The 23,727-nt window shown below is 45.7% G+C and overlaps 1 protein-coding gene across 2 annotated transcripts in view; it reads left to right on the top strand.

Moving 5' to 3' along the window:
• The window catches only part of LOC149813396 (ABC transporter G family member 28-like), a 60,508-nt gene extending 60,075 nt beyond the window's left edge, over nt 1–433 (top strand). For both annotated transcript variants that reach the window (XM_089991953.1, XM_089991952.1), the window contains exon 14: nt 70–433. In XM_089991953.1, coding sequence (XP_089848079.1) covers nt 70–226 — 157 coding nt within the window. In that variant the 3' untranslated portion in view covers nt 227–433. The remainder of the gene's footprint in view (nt 1–69) is intronic.
• The last annotated feature ends 23,294 nt before the right edge of the window (nt 434–23,727 follow it).

The following is a 23,727-nucleotide window of genomic DNA, read 5'->3' as shown; positions in this document are numbered from 1 at the left end:
TAATTGCTAGAAAATTCAATCAACTGCTTACGCCTGTGCTAACTACACAAAGTTCACCTCTTTGTGCAGGTATTCTGGAGTTTGGTTGATTACTCGCTGTGGCTCGCTTATGAAAAGTGGATACAATATCAGCAACTGGCCGCTCTGTATTGCAATTCTTTTTTTGTATGGCGTGATTGCACGTGCCATAGCTTATGTTTGTATGGTGACTTTCCAAAAGAAGTAAGCCCAGATTGATATTTACTTGTAATTCATGTAAAGATGGAAAAGAAAATCGGTTGTGGTGTATACTGGTAGCATTGCCATTCTTTTATACGCAGTGGAAGCCCAATTCTTTTTGTATGTCCTTTCAAGGGCTACTTTTTAGGTGTACTTTAGATAAACTAGAATTTGTAAATTTCAGTTTGTATACTATCTTTATTAATTAGGAAAATAACTTATTGTGAAATGATAAAGTCCAATAATTTTCTGGCACCTATCTGAAGTCGGGCTTCTTGTTGGCTTATAGGGATGCTATAATCTATAAGTTTCTATTTTGTTTTACCTCTCTCTCTCTCTCTCTCTCTGGCACATATTGGTGCATTGATCCATGACTCATTGTCATGGACCATTGAATTCAGGCCTATTCACACACGCGCAAAGCGTGTGGGCGCACACGCTTTTTCTTTTTCAATAACCAAGCTGGGGTCAGCTAACGGTTCATTGACAAGGAAAACATCAATTACAAATTTTCAGCTGCCGGACCCAGTCTTGTGAGTTTTCTTGCCAGAATTTGTCATGACCCAATGGTATAGCTAGATTAGCCATAAGCCTAACCATATGGTTACACGAGTGTAACTTGACAGAAGAAATCTTTCAAACTGATACAGCATATCCAAGACAATCAGATTAGCAGTGATCAGTTTGTGAATGAGCACTCTCTGAGCTTTGCTAAACCTCGGACAGTATTTGCATAGAACTAACGAGCTAGAGAGTAGGTTTGAGTCACTGCCAAGCGTCCCCATGTTAGTCGGGTCTTCAGGCACTGGTGCTTTTGCTGGTGGTGCCTTCTTTATAGGCACCAACAGAGGCAGCTCCGCATGTGCAATGGCTGTCTCATCCAGCACCAGATAGGCTTGGCTAAGACCACATCGCAATAATGGGAACCTCAGGAACCTGAAGTTTCCTTCTTCCTCGTATGTTTTGTGAACATAACCTCTTTCCAGCCATCAGAAAGCTTTGTGGTATCCACAGACTGATTTGGTCAAGAGGCTTCAGCATGGTAGGTCAGTCTGCATAAGGAGCAGTATCTCACGCTGCCTCTGTATGCTACTGTTTGCTCAATCTATTTATCATTCTTGATCTGGATCTGGACGATCAGAACCGGCTTAAGGCTGAGGGAAACCTAACTTGTGTGCAAACATAAAATCATTTGTTCCATGGTTCGGGTATATTGGTCGATGTTGACCAAGTTGACTTTCAGATAGTGCGGACTCCAATGAAGAAATCCGTTGAAGTCCCCTTGTTTACCAGAGAATGCATCCAGCTTCAACCTTGAAGCAAGGGATGCCCTGTGTTTTGTTGGTCTCATGTCAGGTGACAAATTGTGGTTGCTTGCAGTAAGGAAAGCGGAGTTTATAACGGAACGTATGGTTGGTTGTTTTGTTTAGTGCAAGTATGACAACACAACGCTTTAATGGGGTTGGGTTTGACCCGGACCCGACCCATGCCAGACCCTATAGAGTCAGGGTTTGGTGATAAATAAGAAGGTCCGATTAGAATCCATGTTGGACCCAAAGGGTTCGATTAATATATGGAGCTGGATATGGTTTGTGAAATTTCATACCAGACCTGGGCCCGACCTGAGTTACGACTAAGATCCTCAAATTTTCAATGTAAAAAAGATAAAAAAAATATTATTTTATCGGGTATGGTCCAGGTCTTGTTCATGTAATTCATATAGGATCTGGGTATGGTTTCTCTTATGGTGAGTTCATTGAACCCGAGTCCAGACCCGGTATTATCATCTCAAATCGGGTATGGGTTCGATTCTACCTAGATTCGAACCAAACCTGACCCGTTGACACCCTATTTATATGTGACAACTAGGCTTGAGTGTTCCGGGTCATCACATTGGTGCTTGTCTTCTAGCTGACGATTTTTTGAACTGTTCATGAGCTTTGGTTGTTTATTCTGTTAACAGGAAATTAGTTGTGAGGAAAAAACCACAGCCTTTTCTGAAACAGCGTCTTTTTTTTTTTGGAAAGCGATATGGGGTTACTCAGACCCCACCAGTTATTATTCAACGTACCACTTGGGTTTTGAACCTGCAAAGTCCTACGCTGATACGTCATATCACATACAGAGTAATTTATTTAAATATTATTGTATATATTTAAATATAAAAACATAATCAGTTGATTGATAAAAATTCATGTCTTATTTTCTAATAACGATTTTTCTCTGTCACAAAGATATGGGTGGGGGCATGATACGTTACTCGAGTTTCGACACGTATGTTTGAAAACTATTTTTTATGTTTAAATATATAAAAATATATTTTTCCTGAAATATATTTAAAAACAATAAAATAATATTTAAAATATTAAATTAATGGTCTTACACGTCATGATTGTGTCGGGTGTCATGACGTGCGATTTCATGTCACCCATAGTGACAAAAGTTTAAAACGGCAATTTCTCGACAGTGAATTTCTCGGGAGATTTTCAACTTTTTGAATATTTCTTGAGTTTTTTTTTTTGGTAAAATCTCGGGAAAAAATTTAAAAATTAAATAAATTCTCAAAAAATCTAAAAAATCAAATCAAATAAACTAATTTAATTTTACATGCAAAAAAAGTATAAAATATATGGATGACCCATTTCATGTTATTCGATGTAATAACCTCATTTTTATTAATTACTTAAATTTATCCTAAAATAATATGTATTTTTCTGAATTGAAACTGAGATCCAGGTTTCGGATCCATGATCCACGTTACGGATCCAGGATCCACAATGAAACTATATATATACACGTATAAGATTATATACAATATATATATAAGAAAAAAATTTACTATCAAATAAATGAAACTACGCGAGGATCCGCAGTTGGATCCATTTGGATCCGACATGCGGATCCATTTTGCAAAGATGCCATGAATCCAGAATCCAGACCGCGTCTGAATCCTGGATCTCGGTCTCAGACCCGGCCCCAGCCCGTGCCCTGTGGAAAAAAACTTTCGGATCCGATAACTCGTTAGGGTTATAATGCTCGACGCAAGGGGGGGGGGGAGGAGGGTTTTTATTTTAAAACCCTCTTCTCCCCTCCCCTGTGCTGCTTTCCCTTCCCCCCTCATTTGAAAAGGGAAACCCTTCGAGGGTTTCCCCAATCGCCGCCCCCTGATCTCTTTAAGAGCAACGCAGAGGAGAGGGAGGACTCACATTGTCGCCTCCTCTCTCTCTCTCTCTCTCTCTCTCTCTCTCTCTCTCTCTCTCTCTCTCTCTCTCTCTCTCTCTCTCATCCCTGTCGACAACCCCAACAACCACCGTCTACGGTAGCCCCTGCGTGACCTGTCGAAAGCATCGCAGGCCCCTTCTGTCTCTCTCCCTACTAATCCCCTTCGTCGACCATCAACAGGCAACTCTGCCACTCTTTTTCTCCCATGCTTGTCTCTCTCTTTCTCCCTCGATTGTGTCTCCCTCTGTGCAAGCCATCAGCGATGCCCTGAAGCCCCGACGCTAGACACTAATGTCTGTCGGCCCTTGCAGGTAGGCAGCGACTGTAAAGACCATGAAAAAAAATCGTGTCGGACTCGTGTCAGACACGTGCCTTGCACGTGTCGGACACGTGTCGCGGTCTGGGCCGCTTTGTCGGGCCCGGATCCGAGCTGGACCCGAACCCGAGCCCGGACCCGGGTTCTCGAACTCTCGAGAACCTGCGTCTTTTAAAAAGACGCAGGTGTCTCGGGAGAGGGGCAAAACCCTCGCCCCTTCTCTCTCTCCTCTGCTCCGATCTCCCCCTCCTCACGCTGCCGCCAGCGATCAGAGACGCCGGCGAGCATCTCCGTCCGGCAGCCTCCCCGACGACCGGTGACCCTCCCTGCGGCCTCCCGACGGTGCGAGCACTCCCCTCTTCGCTTCCCCTTTGAGTTCCGGCGACCCAGTGGCCTTCGAGCGCCGGCGACCTTCGACAGTCGGCAGCCTCAGCATCCCCCTTGTTCTGCTCCCTGCGTCGGCCACCGACGGCCTTTTAGCTCCGGCAGAACCCCCTTCTCGTTCCCTGTGTCGTGAGAGCCGCCGACAACCCCCCCTCGAGCGCCGGTAACCTGCAAGCACGACCACCATCTCTTCGCCTCTCACCCTTTGAGCGAGGGTTCGTTGCCATCGGTCACCCCTCTGTTGTTCCTCCCTGCAGTCGCCGAGTGTCGGCGATTCGCCGCCGAACGCCGCCCGTCCCCTCCCTGTCTGGCCATCGGTTGTGCCAGGGACCCCATGTGCCGGCGACAGCCTTCCGGCTTCGGCAACGCCACCACCCCCCGTTCGGTGACCTCAGTCGGCAGCAGCCTCCGACGGCCCCATTTGTTGTCGTTCTCGGAGGTAAACCCTCTCCTTTTCCTTCTTTGTGCAGGGTGGATCGACACGGGGGCTGGGCCCCTGTCGTTAATGCTTGTTGGCAGGGGGTTAAAAACCCCCCTGCCTCCCATTTTGCTGTTGGTCGAGATTGACTCTTCTCGGCAGGGGGTTCCACCCCCTGCCATTTTTCCCTTGTTTCTCGGTAGGGGGCGGAGTCCCCCTGCCTTTGTGATTACCTTCGGCAGGGGGCTTCGCACCCCTGCCTTCTTTTTGCTTCCTGGTGGGGGGCGAGCCCCCCTGCTCTCCTATTATCCCTCGGCAGGGGGTTCTGCCCCCTGCCTCCTTTTGGCCCCCCTGCCTCCTTTTGGTTTGCTTAGCAGGGGGTTCCGCCCCTTGTCACCTTCTCCTTTTTGCTGTGGGTTAGCAGGGGGACTAAGCCCCCCTGCTCCTTTGTTTGGTTCTCGGTAGGGGGAGGGCCCCCCCCTGCCTTGATGTTGCCTCTTGGCAGGGGGCTTTGCCCCCCTGCCTTCTTTTGTTTGCCGGCAGGGGGCTGGGCCCCCTGCCTTCGTTTGTTTCCCCTGCAGGGGGCGGAGCCCCACTGCACCTTCTGTTGCTCCTCGGCAGGGGGCTCTGTCCCCCTGCCTCTTGCATTGTGCCGACAGGGGGCGATGCCCCCCCTGCCTCCTGCGTTGTGCCAGCAGGGGGCGAGGCCCCCCTGCTTTCTTGCTTTTCGGGCAGGGGCTTGCCCCCTGCATCTTGGCTGTTCTCCGGCAAGGGGCTTTGCCCCCTTGCCTCGTTCTTGTTGCCGACAGGGGGCTGCGCCCCTTCTCATGATTCTGACAGTGGGTGTTTCCTCCCCTACCTCGTTGTGGCAGGGAGCTCCTGCTCCCTCCCCTGCCTTCCCTTGTGCTTGCAGACAGGGAGCTCCTGCTCCCTGCCTCTGCTGCTGTTGCCAAGCAGGGCTGAGGCCCCTGCCTCTGGCACCCTTGTCTGCAGGATGCAGAGCTCCTGCTTCTGCCTTCTGCAGGCAGGAGACCTTGCTGTGTTTGCTTCTCTTTTCTTATATAGCATATACTAATGTTCTAAGATCTCCAGGTTGAACGGTGAATCCAGCTCGCCCTCTGTGGCTTGAGCTCTTGCTTGCCTACGCTGCATGCGTACGAGGACCCGCAACCCCTTAAGGTAGGGGATTCTTGCGTGAAAGGACAATAAACTGATAAATGCTAAAATAAGAAAGATAACTAAAAGAGAATGATATATGTATACGTATAATATATATATATATATATATATATATATATATATATATATATATATATATACGTATGTCTTTACCTTCAAGGACGTGGTTTTGCGATCCTTGTCCACTTTACTTTCTTGCACTTTCCTTTCTGTCGTCGCCGCGCTATATGTGCCTAGGCTTTTCATTCATGTCTTTACATTCCATGTCTTTTAAGTCAAGGACACGGTTTCACGATCCTTGTCCTCCCTACTTTCTCGCACTTTACTTTCCTGCTGCCCCGCGTTTTGCGCCTTGGCATTTACTTACTTATTCTTGCCTTGTTCTCCAGGATGCCTGGTCCTTCTTTACGTTCTTGCACTTTACTTCTTGTTTTTTTACTTGTTGCCATGCGCTTTATGTGCCATGGCTTTGCTTCTGCTTTACTCTTCGTATTTTACTTTCCTGTGCTGTCGTGCTTGCTCTTGCACTTACCTTTTGTATGTATTCGTCTTTACCTTGTTGCTGCGCTTCGTGCATATGCCTTGTTCGTGCATGTATCCTATCTTTGTCGCATGCTCCTTTTCTTACTTACGCTTATTAATCTATCGAGGTGCAACCCCATGCCTCGTGAGTCATCCTTTACACTCGTGTGGTCAGTATAGGATCTCCTACCTAACGAGTCGCTTGCGTAGTTGCCTGCTTGTGCGTTACGATGATCGAGGTATGATCTCATACCTCGTGTGGAGCTTTAGCGTTCTACCCTCGTGGTGCGGCTTCGCCCACCGAGTCTTGTCCCTCGTTTTGCCTTTGTATTAGTATGTGCATGAGTTTGCCTCTTGTCAGCTTGCACTCCCTGAGTGCAGCTTCGAATGTATCGTGTATATCGTTTCACTTGGCTTACAAGCCACGACACGCACTTATGCACTTCAGTTCTCAAAAGACATCGTCTTAGGTGCAAACTTATTTTCAAGATGTATAGCTTGTAAAACAGAGGTAACGGTCGGATCGCCCAAATTGATGTATTTGGGATAGATGTGTTACAACCTTGGTTTGCCTATTCGATACGACTTAGATAGCCGCGTTTAGGATCCTATGCACGAATAGGGCAGGGATCCTAGCAAGGTACTTGCGCCATCACTAGATCGGCGTTACCTCACCTCTGATACGAGACCTAGTTTCTAGGCTTTCTGGTTCAACCGAGATTGTAGTGCCTTCCTTTGTGAAGGTATTGTTGGATCTCTTACGAAGGATCCATGTTCCTCCTCTTGTAGTTGTACCCTTAGTCGCATACGATATGTTTGGGCTACGAGAGCAGAACGAGAGGTCTACAGTAACCTCTAAGCGTGTATTGACAAATTAAGCTAATCCTGTTATGTTGCTTTCGCCTAATAGGCGGGTTGCTCGCAATTGTCTAAAGGACCCGAGCACGATCAGTTGGAACTGGAATGAGTTCACTGCGGGTTTATATAAAGTAGAAGCTTTGGGATTTCCTGTGAGAGATTCATACCCCTGTTATCGTGGTTGTACTTTTGAACAGGTACGTTGCGTACTACGATGAGTAGGATAAGAGGCCTATGTCTGCCTCGAACATGCAATGACATGTGTTTGAGATCACAAGAGTGATGTTTCTACCCTCACTAGGGATTGACCCCTTTCAGCGTAATTATGCATTTGAATAGTTACGATGCGTACTGCAGTGAGTAGGATGTGAATTGTTTGGTTGTCTTGAACGCGCAATGGCGCGTATAGCACACTTAAATAATAATCATGCGCCTTTGCAGGCAAGATGCTCGATTGGGTTGAGAGACCAGAGCATGAGAATGGGATGGCGGTTAATAAACCTTCCGTCGTGCTCATTCGGGACGGTTCATCAAGAGAGAGGATGGATGGTACAAAACTCCGATGGACAGTCATATATGGCAATCTCGGGCAAAGATCCGACCTTCCCCAGTCATCGGAGGTTAGGGGAAATCCTTTTGGCCACTTCTGTAGAAGTACGGATGCGCATCCATTAGGCCTTTGTTTGCCTTTGGGGATTTACTCTCTTGCTCACAGACCGTCTCCTTAGGAAGCGGACTCAGTCAGTCATTCGGGGTATAATAAAATACATAGCATAATGGACTCCCGAATCGATCTCGGTTGTTTCTACGTTTTGCCTTGTGCGTACCCACAACGGCCTGCTCAGTAATGAGACAAGATATAACTTACACATGATCATGAGATACGCATGTTGTGACGTGCTTTGCTTGCTTGTTAGCTCGGTAGTTCGGTATGCTATTCGTTGAGCTAGGTACGCCCGTCGAGGCGTTACCCTTGATGGTTAAACTGCTTGCGCAGTTCCTTGCTTGGTAATAACTAGCTTCTCATACTAGTTGATTGCTTATCTTGTATTGCTTAAGAATTGCTTGTGATGCAATAGCGTGTGCCTCATAATTAATGTAATCACTAGTCGATGGACTGATCCATCTTGTGGTACTTGTATGTATTACGAGTGTTGTTATGAATACCTGTCTTATGAAATTGCTTTGCATGGCTGATGGATAGAGTTAGTTACTCTTCACCCATTATATTTGCGAGATTGCTATAGTTGTCTGTTCAGCACTCTGATCCTTCCTGCTCTTTTACGTAGCTGTCTGCTTTACTAGAGCTTTGTTTACTCCCCAACACATTTGGTTAGATCTGCTAGTCTTGCTTGTTTCTGCTTGAGCTAGCGTTTATCTTACTTATTGCAGCTTCTGCTCTTTCTTGTCCTTTGCACCCCTACTAGTCTGTTGTGTGACTGACCCATTTTCATGGGCAGGTGGTGAACAGGTTGAGACAGCTTGCGATGGCATGATGACGCGATGCATTCAAGGCAATGCCCTTTCCTGACGTTGCGCTCCTGGGGATACTTTTGATAGATGCGGTATAAGGTTTCTTTGAAAGCATCTTTTTTTATTATAACTCTGGATTTCTAAAACTGGATTACCAAAATGTGGTTCTTCTTTTCATTCAAATAAAATATATATTTGAACTGCAAATCGGGTGGTAAGGGGGAATCTGTTTTTGGTTGTAATGTGCCCAAGGTCTAGGTTCTTGTTGTTTGAACCTGATCTTCCGTTGAACTTCTGTTTTAAACTCTGATAAATGATCGATTTCAAAGCTTTCAACCTTTTTCAAGTCCATGATTTTGAGGCATTACAACTTTTGGTATCAGAGCAACTGGGAAAGTGGTAATCCTTGATCATCCGCCATCTGCATCGCATTGTGAGTATTATTTTATCTTAACTTATTTTGTAGTTATTTTCATTAAAGAATGTGTTTTTGCTTAGATGTTGTTCAATAGACTGATCAAATCTATAGACGCATTAACCGGAGCAGTTGAGCAGCTCCAAGCGATGGTCCAGAACCTGGATCATAAGGTTGATAGGTTGGTTTGCACGAGCCCCAATCTAGAGCGAGGTGTCAGCCCTCATGTTTTGCCCGATCCGATGTGCCTTCGGAACCCTGTTGATTGTCACTTTTGCAGAAAGATGGGGTATTCTACTGCAGAATGCCACTTTAACCAACGTCATGACAGAAAGTTTGCCGAAGATACTGTTGACAACAAGCGTCGACCTGCTAAAAGACAGAAAGTAAGTGAAGAAAATGAGCCTCAACGACCGTTAAACCCAAGGTGTCTGAGATGTGATCGTGTTCACCGTGGACAGGCATGTCCTCAAGCCTCTGGTGGCTGCTTTTATTGTGGCAAAGTGGGCCACTTTATCCGTGATTGTCGCATAAGGAAGGTCGATGACCTTCGGCGAGTGGGCAGTACGCCCCAACCTTCTCAGTAATAGCAACATAACACATAGGAATTGTCGAGTAGACACTTTTTGTTAGTCTTAGTTTAAGGCTTTTTGTGTGTGTTGTTGCGTATTTTTGTTAAGTAAGCTTATCGATGGAATTTTGTGTGACTTTGGTGTCTTTGTGATCCTAATGATTGTGATGCTTATTAGGTGAATGACGTGTCACGCCTACAACTGATTAACTTTTAGGTGATTGACTTGTACGCCTACAAATCCTTAGTTTAGATCATTTAGATACATGACACCTCACGACTACAAATGATTAGTAGTTTGATGATATATCACGCCTACGTAACTGTGTTGCAGGGTTTCGCATTATGATTGGTTGTGTGATTACATCATCTTTGTACAGCATGATTGATGAACATCATGGGTATTGGACTAGAGATGTCTTCCAGATATGTGTGTGTGTTTTACGCTGAAGTGGTCGAATGCGATGTGCTTCGAGGTAAGATTTGTGGATGCATATGATGATGCAATGATCAGAGTATTTTCACATACAACTTGAATCATGTGAATTTATTGAACTGCGTAGGAGTTGCGTAAGTTGAAGTTTAGTTGATTCATAATACGTTATTTGCGTATTTCTGCATATAGAATTTATGCTTTGATTGCGCATGCTTTGATGTCCTATTTGAGGATATAATGTTTCTTGTGGCATTGATGAGTTGCGTAGTTTAAATCTTCTATGTGATGTGATTGATATGCCACGTGATAAGAATTGTTGGAAGAATGTGTGATTTTGTGATTTGTTCTGCCATGAGAAGTGATACGATGCATATTGTCGGTATTTATGCTTATGCCCATCTTGGTGGCTTCTGACCCTGTGTGCGGTCAATTATTTTGATCAGTCGATTGTTTTGATGCATGTATCACTGTGTATGGCGCCTGTTAAGGATCTGATCTCCAATGGATTATCTGCGAGGGGGTGTATGACCAAGATCAGGTGACCCACTAGAGTGGTAGAATTCTGTGAGGACGTGCACTATCCAAGACCGGGTAGCCGCGAAGACGGTGAACTGTGAGGAAGTGTATGGTCCAAGACCAAGTATACCATCTAGGACGGTAATTCCTTGTGAGGTCGTACATTTTCCCAAACCAGGTGATTCGGCGTGAATCTTGTTAATTATTAGTGGCTATCGACCCAGTGAGCGGTCATTTGTGTTGATGCGGGTATCGCAGTGATTTTCTTTGATTATGGCATTTATTGAGGATTGGGTTCCCAAAGATCTTCTGTGATGGTTCGTATGACCAATATCTGGTAACCCGACTAGAGTGGTAGAATCTCTGTGAGGATATACACTGTCCAAGAGCGGGTAGCCGCGGAGACGGTGAACTGTGAGGAAGTGTATTGTCCAAGACCAGGTATATCATCTAGAGCGGTAATCCCTTGTGAGGTTGTACGTTTCCCGGATGAGGAGGTCCGACGAGGAACTTGTGTGACTTTGATTGCCATGAAAGGCTATGGTGAGCTGTATTGATCTTCTGATATTGATGAGTATGGCCAGTTGTGAATCTATAGATTTGGCTTTCTGTTTTAGCATGATTATATGCCCAGCTCAGATGTGAGAATTACATCTGTATTGATTTTTAGATTTTAATCTTGTTTTCGACCTTCTATTGGAAGGGTGAGCTTTTATAGGAAAGTATGTCGCCTTAAGAGAGTCTTGATAGATGGCAGTTGACTGCATTAGGCCTTGAGGGAGTATAGTTGTGTTTATTCATGACGCAGAGTTTGTTAGAGTTTGCGAGTGTGACACACGACGTCTTGGAGATGATTTAGAGACCCCGTTCAAGGAACGCAAGTTAGAGCAATGTCTCGTTTTGTCTCTTCATCCCTTATCGGGTCAAGTAGAAGTTAATGATTAGCCTTTCTTATGGTCTTCTACTAGACTCCTTTTCTTTGATGACTCGTTGTGCCTCTTCATCCTTGAAGATAGCGAATAACCATTCTTGTAGCCTTCTGCTAAACTCCATTTCTATTCGTGGCTCTCTATGAACTCTTGTGAACTCCTGCGAAGACGAGTTTATAATGATTCACACATACGTTTGGTTCGATCAAGTTGTTGATTTTGAACCTTTCTTTGGGACTCATTATGTGTTGTCCTGATCACTTCAGAAAGCTTGTGTGTTTGGGAGCTCTTGTGCGCTCGTGCATCCTAATCTACCTAGTTCCCTTAGGCTGCGGTCTAGGCAGATCACCTTCCTATGAAATTTCGAGGACAAAATTCTTTTAAGGGAGGTAGGATGTAAAGACCATGAAAAAAAATCATGTCGGACTCGTGTCAGACACGTGCCTTGCACGTGTCGGACACGTGTCGCGGTCTGGGCCGCTTTGTCGGGCCCGGATCCGAGCTGGACCCGGACCCGGGTTCTCGAACTCTCGAGAACCTGCGTCTTTTAAAAAGACACAGGTGTCTCGGGCGAGGGGCAAAACCCTCGCCCCTTCTCTCTCTCCTCTGCTCCGATCTCCCCCTCCTCACGCTGCCGCCGGCGATCAGAGACGTCGGCGAGCATCTCCATCCGGCAGCCTCCCCGACGACTGACGACCCTCCCTGCGGCCTCCCGACGGTGCGAGCACTCCCCTCTTCGCTTCCCCTTTGAGTTCCGGCGACCCAGTTGCCTTCGAGCGCCGGCGACCTTCGACAGTCTGCAGCCTCAGCATCCCCCTTGTTCTGCTCCCTGCGTCGGCCACCGACGGCCTTTTAGCTCTGGCAGAACCCCCTTCTCGTTTCCTGTGTCATGAGAGCCGCCGACAACCCCCCCTCGAGCGTCGATAACCTGCAAGCACGGCCACCATCTCTTCGCCTCTCACCCTTCGAGCGAGGGTTCGTCGCCATCGGTCACCCCTCTGCTGTTCCTCCCTGCAGTCGCCGAGTGTCGGCGATTCGCCGCCGATCGCCGCTCGTCCCCTCCCTGTCTGGCCATCGGTTGTTCCAGGAACCCCATGTGCCGGCGACAGCCTTCCGGCTTCGGCAACGCCACCACCCCCCGTTCGGTGACCTCAGTCGGCAGCAGCCTCCGACGGCCCCATTTGCTGTAGTTCTCGGAGGTAAACCCTCTCCTTTTCCTTCTTTGTGCAGGGTGGATCGACACTGGGGCTGGGCCCCTGTCGTTAATGCTTGTTGGCAGGGGGTTAAAAACCCCCCTGCCTCCCATTTTGTTGTTGGTCGACAGGGGGGCTGAACCCCTTGTCGATTGACTCTTCTCGGCAGGGTTCCACCCCCTGCCATTTTTCCCTTGTTTCTCGGTAGGGGGCGGAGTCCCCCTCCTTTGTGATTACCTTCGGCAGAGGGCTTCGCACCCCTGCCTTCTTTTTGCTTCATGGTGGGGGGCGAGCCCCCCTGCTCTCCTATTATCCCTCGGCAGGGGGTTCTCCCCCTGCCTCCTTTTGGCCCCCTGCCTCCTTTTGGTTTGCTTGGCAGGGGGTTCCGCCCCCTGTCACCTTCTCCTTTTTGCTGTGGGTTAGCAGGGGAACTGAGCCCCCTTGCTCCTTTGTTTGGTTCTCGGTAGGGGGAGGGGCCCCCCTGCCTTGATGTTGCATCTTGGCAGGGGGCTTTGCCCCCCTACCTTCTTTTGTTTGCCGGCAGGGGGCTGGGCCCCCTGCCTTCGTTTGTTTCCCCTACAGGGGGCGGAGCCCCACTGCACCTTCTGTTGCTCCTCGGCAGGGGGCTCTGTCCCCCTGCCTCTTGCATTGTGCCGGCAGGGGGCGATGTCCCCCCTGCCTCCTGCGTTGTGCCAGCAGGGGGCGAGGCCCCCCTGCTTTCTTGCTTTTCGGGCAGGGGCTTGCCCCCTGCATCTTTGTTGTTCTCCGGCAAGGGGCTTTGCCCCCTTGCCTCGTTCTTGTTGCCGACAGGGGGTTGCGCCCCTTCTCATGATTCTGACAGTGGGTGTTTCCTCCCCTACCTCGTTGTGGCAGGGAGCTCTTGCTCCCTCCCCTGCCTTCCCTTGTGCTTGCAGACAGGGAGCTTCTGCTCCCTGCCTCTGCTGCTGTTGCCAAGCAGGTCTGAGGCCCCTGCCTCTGGCACCCTTGTCTGCAGGATGCAGAGCTCCTGCCTCTGCCTTCTGCAGGCAGGAGACCTTGCTGTGTTTGCTTCTCTTTTCTTATATAGCATATATTAATGTTTTAAGATCTCCAGGTTGAACGGTGAATCCAGCTCGCCCTCTGTGGCTCGAGCTTTTGCTTGCCTACGCTGCATGCGTACGAGGACCCGCAACCCCTTAAGGTAGGGGATTCTTGCATGAAAGGACAATAAACTGATAAATGCTAAAATAAGAAAGATAACTAAAAGAGGATGATATATGTATACGTATAATATATATATACGTATGTCTCTACCTTCAAGGACGCGGTTTCGCAATCCTTGTCCTCTTTACTTTCTTGCACTTTCCTTTCTGTCGCCGCCGCGCTATATGTGCCTAGGCTTTTCATTCCTGTCTTTACATTCCATGTCTTTTAACTCAAGGACGCGGTTTCACGATCCTTGTCCTCCCTACTTTCTCGCACTTTACTTTCCTGCTGCCCCGCGCTTTGCGCCTTGGCATTTACTTACTTATGCTTGCCTTGTTCTCCAGGATGCCTGGTCCTTCTTTACGTTCTTGCACTTTACTTCTTGTTTTTTTACTTGTTGCCCTGCGCTTTATGCGCCATGGCTTTGCTTCTGCTTTACTCTTCGTATTTTACTTTCCTGTGCTGTCGTGCTTGCTCTTGCACTTACCTTTTGTATGTATTCGTCTTTACCTTGTTGCTGCGCTTCGTGCATATGCCTTGTTCGTGCATGTATCCTATCTTTGTCGCATGCTCCTTTTCTTACTTGCGCTTATTAATCTATCGAGGTGCAACCCCATGCCTCGTGAGTCATCCTTTACACTCGCGAGGTCAGTATAGGATCTCCTACCTCACGAGTCGCTTGCGTAGTTGCCTGCTTGTGCGTTACGATGATCGAGGTATGATCTCATACCTCGTGTGGAGCTTTAGCGTTCTACCCTCGTGGTGCGGCTTCGCCCACCGAGTCTTGTCCCTCGTTTTGCCTTTGTATTAGTATGTGCATGAGTTTGCCTCTTGTCAGCTTGCACTCCCTGAGTGCAGCTTCGAATGTATCGTGTATATCGTTTCACTTGGCTTACAAGCCACGACACGCACTTATGCACTTCAGTTCTCAAAAGACATCGTCTTAGGTGCAAACTTATTTTCAAGATGTATAGCTTGTAAAACAGAGGTAACGGTCGGATCGCCCAAATTGATGTATTTGGGATAGATGTGTTACAACCTTGGTTTGCCTATTCGATACGACTTAGATAGCCGCGTTTAGGATCCTATGCACGAATAGGGCAGGGATCCTAGCAAGGTACTTGCGCCATCACTAGATCGGCGTTACCTCACCTCTGATACGAGACCTAGTTTCTAGGCTTTCTGGTTCAACCGAGATTGTAGTGCCTTCCTTTGTGAAGGTATTGTTGGATCTCTTACGAAGGATCCATGTTCCTCCTCTTGTAGTTGTACCCTTAGTCGCATACGATATGTTTGGGCTACGAGAGCAGAACGAGAGGTCTACAGTAACCTCTAAGCGTGTATTGACAAATTAAGCTAATCCTGTTATGTTGCTTTCGCCTAATAGGCGGGTTGCTCGCAATTGTCTAAAGGACCCGAGCACGATCAGTTGGAACTGGAATGAGTTCACTGCGGGTTTATATAAAGTAGAAGCTTTGGGATTTCCTGTGAGAGATCCATACCCCTCTTATCGTGGTTGTACTTTTGAACAGGTACGTTGCGTACTACGATAAGTAGGATAAGAGGCCTATGTCTGCCTCGAACATGCAATGACATGTGTTTGAGATCACAAGAGTGATGTTTCTACCCTCACTAGGGATTGACCCCTTTCAGCGTAATTATGCATTTGAATAGTTACGATGCGTACTGCAGTGAGTAGGATGTGAATTGTTTGGTTGTCTTGAACGCGCAATGGCGCGTATAGCACACTTAAATAATAATCATGCGCCTTCGCAGACAAGATGCTCGATTGGGTTGAGAGACCAGAGCATGAGAATGGGACGGCGGTTAATAAACCTTCCGCTGTGCTCATTCGGGACGGTTCATCAAGAGAGAGGATGGATGGTACAAAACTCCGATGGACAGTCATATATGGCAATCTCGGGCAAAGATCCGACCTTCCCCAGTCATCGGAGATTAGGGGAAATCCTTTTGGCTACTTCTGCAGATGTACGGATGCGCATCCATTAGGCCTTTGTTTGCCTTTGGGGATTTACTCTCTTGGTCACAGACCGTCCCCTTAGGAAGCGGACTCAGTCAGTCATTCGGGGTATAATAAAATACATAGCATAATGGACCCCCGAATCGATCTCGGTTGTTTCTACGTTTTGCCTTGTGCGTACCCACAACGGCCTGCTCAGTAATGAGACAAGATATAACTTACACATGATCATGAGATACGCATGTTGTGACGTGCTTTGCTTGCTTGTTAGCTCGGTAGTTCGGTATGCTATTCGTTGAGCTAGGTACGCCCGTCGAGGCGTTACCCTTGATGGTTAAACTGCTTGCGCAGTTCCTTGCTTGGTAATAACTAGCTTCTCATACTAGTTGATTGCTTATCTTGTATTGCTTAAGAATTGCTTGTGATGCAATAGCGTGTGCCTCATAATTAATGTAATCACTAGTCGATGGACTGATCCATCCTATGGTACTTGTATGTATTACGAGTGTTGTTATGAATACCTGTCTTATGAAATTGCTTTGCTTGGCTGGTGGATAGAGTTAGTTACTCTTCACCCATTATATTTGCGAGATTGCTATAGTTGTCTGTTCAACACTCTTATCCTTCCTGCTCTTTTACGTAGCTGTCTGCTTTACTAGAGCTTTGTTTACTCCCCAACACATTTGGTTAGATCTGCTAGTCTTGCTTGTTTCTGCTTGAGCTAGCGTTTATCTTACTTATTGCAGCTTCTGCTCTTTCTTGTCCTTTGCACCCCTACTAGTCTGTTGTGTGACTGACCCATTTTCATGGGCAGGTGGTGAACAGGTTGAGACAGCTTGCGATGGCAAGATGACGCGATGCATTCAAGGCAATGCCCTTTCCTGACGTTGCGCTCCTGGGGATACTTTTGATAGATGCGGTATAAGGTTTCTTTGAAAGCATCTTTTTTTATTATAACTCTGGATTTCTAAAACTGGATTACCAAAATGTGGTTCTTCTTTTCATTCAAATAAAATATATATTTGAACTGCAAATCGGGTGGTAAGGGGGAATCTGTTTTTGGTTGTAATGTGCCCAAGGTCTAGGGACTTGTTGTTTGAACCTGATCTTCCGTTGAACTTCTGTTTTAAACTCTGATAAATGATCGATTTCAAAGCTTTCAACCTTTTTCAAGTCCACGATTTTGGGGCGTTACAGCGACCATCCACCTCTGTCCCCCATCAGTGACCCTCTCGGTCTGAGCTCGGCAGCGGAGCAACCAACGTTGGCAGCCCGTCGCCGATCGTCTTCGCAGCTGGCACAACAAAGCATGTTCGCCTGTGGGTCAGTTCTGAGGTACGAGTTCTCTTTTTGAATCAAGCGAGAAATCGAACGCTGATTCGATTCTCATACAATATTAGGGTAAATCCATGATACAGGGATGAATATATTGTTGGATTAACCACCACGATTAACGTGGTGGTTATCCACAATGTGGATACTTCCCCGTTGAGGGATGATCCTGTCGATAAATCAGCATAAGATAAAGGGGAACGGTGTGTAACTGTTCCCACCCTATGCTTATAAGAACATGGTATCATGAGTGACCCTGTGTGACGGAAATTGAAGGTCTACTCACCGACTGCATCCGGTAGCCTGGGCTCGTGGAGGGCAGCAGACCGGCTGAGCAGAGAAACTTTCTGGCGACCTCCCTTTTTGGTAACCAACACAGCTCCATCAAATGGCAGCATCAGGTATGAAGGCTTTGCTTTTCTTTTGTCTTTGCAGGGCCATTGCCATACAGGGATGCCGACTGTGGCCTCGCCGAGAAACCTCTAGTCGGACCCAACATTTGGGTTATGGGCCCATGCCCCGCTTCCACTGCGGGGTGTGCTTTGGGTCGACCAGCAAAGCAGGCCACCGTGGGATGACACTGCTGCTAGTCACCGGCATCGGCGACTGTCGTCGTTGGGCGACAGACTGATTAAAAAAAAATCTCATACCTCTGTTTTTGGGGGTTTCCTGTCGGCGAGGACCCAGCCGGCATTTCACTCCTTATCCGCCATTTAAAGCGTTGTTGGGTCTGTCGCCGGTGCCTATTGAGTCGCCGGATTTCTGAAAAGGCTTCTGCGGCATCTGTTTTGGCTGGCCGATGGATGACTGTTTTCACCGGAGGAGAAACACCATCTGGAGCGGCGGTGTTGGTCGCCGACCGGCGACATTGGTCGTCGGCAATGAAAAGAAGGGGAAACCCCCTCTTTTCTAAAAAGATCGGGTTTTCTGCCCTTTTTTCAAAATTTTTTGTTTCGGGTCGGGTTCATTTTCTGAACCGGACCCGCCCACCCGAATCTGATCCATAAAGTTGATTCGGATTGGATCCGGGATTCGCGTGGGGACTCGCTCGGGTCCGACCCGAATAAAGTAAACCCCGGGTCAGACCTGGATCCAGTAATACTGGGTCCGACCCGGATCAAGTCATTATCGGGCCCGACCCGGATCCGGTTTGTACCGGGTCCGACCCGGATTCGGTATTAACCGGGTCTGACCCGGATCCAGGTATTAATCAGGTCTGACCCGGATCCAGGTATTAACCGGGTCTGACTCGGATCCAGATAACCCTGGGTCTGACCCGGATCCAGTTTATAGTCGAGTCTGACCCAGATCCAAGAGGGTCCAGGCACTATTTGGCCAGAACCGGATCAGGGACTGACTCAGCCCCTTTCCAGGACCAGTTCAGAGCCGCTTTTGGCCGGTTCCTTCCCGTTTCTCACCGGTTCCGAGATGCTAAGACCCTGTTTTCTTAAATTTAAGAAAATACATAGGTTTTGGCATACGGTTATAGGGTTTTAATGAACTTTTGTTCATATTTGACCTGGTTCATAAGGTTCAGAACCGGTTCAGACCCTTGGATGACCGGTTCAGGGTTGTTTCGGACCGGTTCAGAGTGCTTTAAGACCGGTTCGTGAAACATATGACAGGTTCATTCAGTTTTAAAACCATTTCGAGAGTCATATGTCTAGTCCATTCGCTTTACGGACTATTTTAAGATATAATTTTGCATATTACCATTAAGGATAGTTAGATGAATCAGTGTTTTCATGTCACCAAAGTGATTGAATACACGTGAGTCATAAATAAATTTTATACTATCATACAGTTCTTAAGTCGATATGCACATTGTACTTAGATTCATGAAACGATAGACGACCCAAAGGTAGTTTTATCGTGTTTGGAATTTAAGTAGGGTAGAATAAGGTAAATGTGTCGAGATACATCACACATGAGTATCCAAAGGTACCTTGTGTTGATGGTCTAACTTCACAAGAACCTTAGTTTTACCGAATATGGTCGGTAGGCGAAGTGGTTTCGCGTGTCGGAGCTCTTACCAAAGTAGGACTGTGATGACCCCCTTCACTCACTTGGAAAGAAGCATATCAAGGGCCTTTATTATTTTGCTTTTTACACTAAAGTTTTAGTCTCGTATGAATGCTTCCTGATACATGTCTTTTGTCATGCAGTTTCTAGTTCTGAGATTTTAGATGGCTCTAGCTTTATATCTTTTCTAGATTGATCTAATTTTAGTGATTGGAAAGAAACTATTTTATTTACATTAGGGTATATGGATATAGATCTGGCCCTAAGGATAGATGAACTCGCTGCCCTCACTGATCAGAGTACTGTTGATCAAAAGATTGCTTTTGAGAAGTGGGAGCGCTCGAATAGGCTTAGCTTGTTGCTTTTGCAATCTAAAGTAGCTAAGAACATTCGAAGTGCTATCCCACAATGCAGAACAGTGAGAGAATTCATGAATGCCATTGAGGCATAGTTTGTGAGTTCAAACAAGGCCAGAGCCAGTACCCTGATGTCAAAACTGATATCTATGAAATATACTGGAGGGGGAAACATTCGCTAGCACATTTTGGAGATGAGAAACATAGCGTCTCAGCTGAATGACATGAAACTCTCCATCTCTGATTCTTTCCTAGTGCATTTAGTCCTAACATCCTTACCCTTGGAATACGAACCTTTCAAAATCTCGTACAACACACATAATGATGAATGAACATTTAATGAACTTATGTCCAAGTGTGTTGAAGAAGAAGAGAGGATGAAAGGTGAGAAGGTGCAGAGTGCACATATGGATTCTCATACGTCCAAGGTAGGACCAAGGAAGAATGCATTTAAGAGAAATGCTAGGATGAAGCCAACTGGGGATAAGTCATCCCAAGACAAGCAATCCAACTCTGCTCCCATAAAGTGCTTCTTTTGCAAGAAGAAGGGACACATAAAGGCAGATTGCATAAAGTATAAGAAGTGGTTGGAAAAGAGAGGTAATTTGTCATTAGTTTCTCATGAATGTAATTTATTACATATTCCTGAAAATAGCTGGTGGATTGATTCTGGTGCTATTGTTCATATTTCCAACTGTCTACAGCTGTTCCTGAGCAGAAGGGAACCAACAATGCATGAGAAAAGCATCTATTCGGGAAACAAGATGTGTTCACATGTGAAGGGTGTTGGAACCTGCAGGATTACTCTGAATACGGGCGTAGTTTTAGATCTTCGTGATGTCTTTTATATTCCATCGTATAGTAGAAACTTAATTTCAATTTCAAAGTTGGATAAATTTGGATATTGTTTTAAGTTTGAAAATTCCAAATTGTTTATATTCAGAAATTCAATTGAAATTGGTTCTGCATCAGTTTATGATGGTTTATATAGATTAGATGTGAAGATCCAAACTCAGGAGTCTTTGACTTCTGAAAATGCATTGGTTGGAAATAAACGTAGCATGACAGATGATAAATCTTACATGCTTTGGCATCGAAGGTTGGGTCATATCTCTGAAAAGAGAATAAAGAGACTGGTAAATGAAAGGATCTTGCAATCTCTAGATTTTACTGGCAATGACCCATGTGTTGATTGCATAAAGGCTAAGCATACAAACACATATAGAGAGGGTGCCAAACGCAGTAGTGAGATATTAGAAATAGTCCATACGGATGTATGTGGACCGTTTTCTCCCTGTTACACAGGCGAAAAATATTTTGTCACATTTATTGATGACTATTCTCGGTATATGTATCTCTACTTGATTTTCGAAAAATCTGATGTTTTTCAGATGTTTAAGGAATTTAAGAAAGAAGTAGAGAAACAAACCGATAAGGTTATTAAAATAGTCAGGTCTGATAGAGGTGGTGAATATTATGGTAGGTTTACTAAGATGGGTCAAAGGGAAAGACCATTAGCGTGATTTCTTAAAGAGGAAGGCATTGTGCCTCAATACACCATTCTGATAGGCACTACCAGGCATGGTAAACCATCACTGTCTTATATGCACATATGGGGATGTCCTGCAGAGGCTAAACTATATAACCCTCACATTAAAGCCTTTGATTCAAGAACAACCAGTGGATATTTCATTGGTTATCCAGAAAGATCAAAAGGGTACAGGTTTTATTGCCCATCTCACTCACCACAGATTGTTGAAATGGATAAGGATAAATTCCTAGAAGATGGTTCAGTAGGATTGAGTGCACTTCAAAGCATTGGTTTTGAGGAAATACAGGATCCAGTTTCATCACCTGTTAAGGAAAACATCGAAAGATACCACATTGTTATTCCTAATGATGGTGTGGTTGATCATTCGATTGTTAATGCACAAATCCAAAGTGAACCTATTATGGACAATGCGGAAGAGCACGAACAGGATTATCAGATTTCATCTAAGCCTGAGAAACGACCTGTTTGGAGATCCACAAGGATTAGGAGATCTGCCATACATCATGATTATGTGGTGTACCTTCAGGAGCCTGGTGATTTCATAGATATGGATGATGACCCGTTGAATTTTATGGAAGTTGTTGAAAGCAAACAATCTTCACACTGGATAGAAGCAATGAAAGAAGAGTTAGACTCTATGGCTAAAAATCAAGTGTGGGATCTTGTCACGTTACCTAAAGAAGTAAAGCCCGTAGGGTGTAAATGGGTCTTTAAGACCAAGAAGGACTCTAAAGGTAACATAGAGAGACATAAAGCAAGATTGGTTGCTAAAGGATTCACCCAGATGGAGGACATTGACTATAATTAGACATTTTCTCCTGTCTCAACTAAGGAGTCAATGAGGATTACTCTGGACCTCGTAGCTCATTATGACTTAGAGCTACATCAGATGGATGTGAAAACAACGTTCCTCAATGGGGATTTGAATGAAGAGGTATACATGGAACAACCTCTTGGTTTCTTTGAAAATGATCGTTTGGTTTGTAAGCTTAACAAATCAATATATGGACTTAAACAGGCCTCCCGACAGTGGTATATTAAATTTTCCCAAGTCATTGTGACTTTCGGGTTTACAGAAAACATTATTGATCAATGTATATACCTTAAGGAAAGTGGGAGTAAGTTCATTATATTGATGTTGTATGTGGATGACATCTTACTTGCAACCAACGATATAAAGTTGCTTTCAGAGACAAAACAGTTTCTTGCATCACATTTTGATATGAAAGATATGGGTGAGGCTGCTTACGTTCTTGGCATTGAGATTCGTCGAGACCGAGCAAAAGGTTTTCTAGGCCTCTCCCAAAGATCCTATATAGAAAAGGTGTTAAAGCGATATGGGATGGAGAATTGTTCTCCTACTTCTACACCCATATCAAAAGGTGACAAGCTGAGCCTAAAGGATTGTCCACAGAACGATATTGACAAAGCACAGATGAGTGCTTATCCATATGCATCAGTTGTTGGCAGCTTGCAGTACGCGCAGACATGTTCTCGACCAGATATTTCTTTTGCAGTAGGGGTACTTGGCAGATTTCAGTCTAACCCAGGTTTACCCCATTGGAAGGTTGCCAAGAAAGTCTTGTGGTACTTGCAAGGGACAAAAGACTATATGCTAACGTATCATAAAGTTGATCACCTCGAGGTCATTGGCTACTCAGATGCGAATTAAGGAGGATGCCTTGATAGTAGAAAGTCTACTACTGGGTATGTCTTCTTACTTGCTGGGAGAGCGATCTCTTGGAGGAGTGAAAAGCAGACGACCACTGCTGCCCACACCATGGAGGCAGAATTCATTGCATTATACGAGTCTACTTCACATGCTATATGGTTAAAGAACTTCATATCACAGTTAAAGGTGGTCGATTCCATTGGGAAACCACTGAAGGTCTACTGTGATAATAAAGTTGCGGTGTTCTTTTCAAACAACAACAAAAATACTACATCATGCAACCATATGGAATTGAAGTATTTTGTTGTTAAAGAAAGGACGAAGAATCATTTAGTGCATATTGTCAATATTGGTACCAAAGAGATGATCGTTGATCCTCTTACTAAAGAGCTAGCACTGGGATTATATTCCGAACATGTAATGAGGATGGGATTGTTAAACTCTTTTTGACATATGCATATAAATAAAGTGATCACTTTCAGTTTTTTATTCTCATTATGGTTGTTGTCAATCTCCTAAGGATTAGAGATTCAACTAAGGGCCTTTAGAATAGATTATAAAGGTCATTCTATTCATCAAGTTATTCCCATAAGGTTTTTCTGGTTAAAAGATTTATCGTCGGATTAAGTGGGAGAATGTTGGATTAACCACCATGATTAACGTGGTGGTTATCCACAATGTGGATACATCCCCGTTGAGGGATGATCCTGCCGATAAATCAGCATAAGATAAAGGGGAACAGTGCGTAACCGTTCCTACCCTATGCTTATAAGAACAGGGTATCATGAGCGACCCTGTGTGACGAAAATTGAAAGTCTACTCACCGACTGCATCCGGTAGCCTGGGCTCGTGGAGGGCAGCAGTTCGGCTGAGCAGAGAAACTTTTCGGCGACCTCCCTTTTTGGTAACCAACACAACTCCATCAAATGGCAGCATCAGGTACAAAGGCTCTGCTTTTCTTTTGTCTTTGCAGGGC

This window comes from Nuphar pumila, chromosome 16, assembly GCF_984573655.1.
Source record: "Nuphar pumila chromosome 16, dmNupPumi1.hap1.1, whole genome shotgun sequence".
Classification (NCBI taxonomy): Eukaryota; Viridiplantae; Streptophyta; class Magnoliopsida; order Nymphaeales; family Nymphaeaceae; genus Nuphar; species Nuphar pumila.
This window is presented reverse-complemented; position numbering and strand designations above follow the sequence as displayed.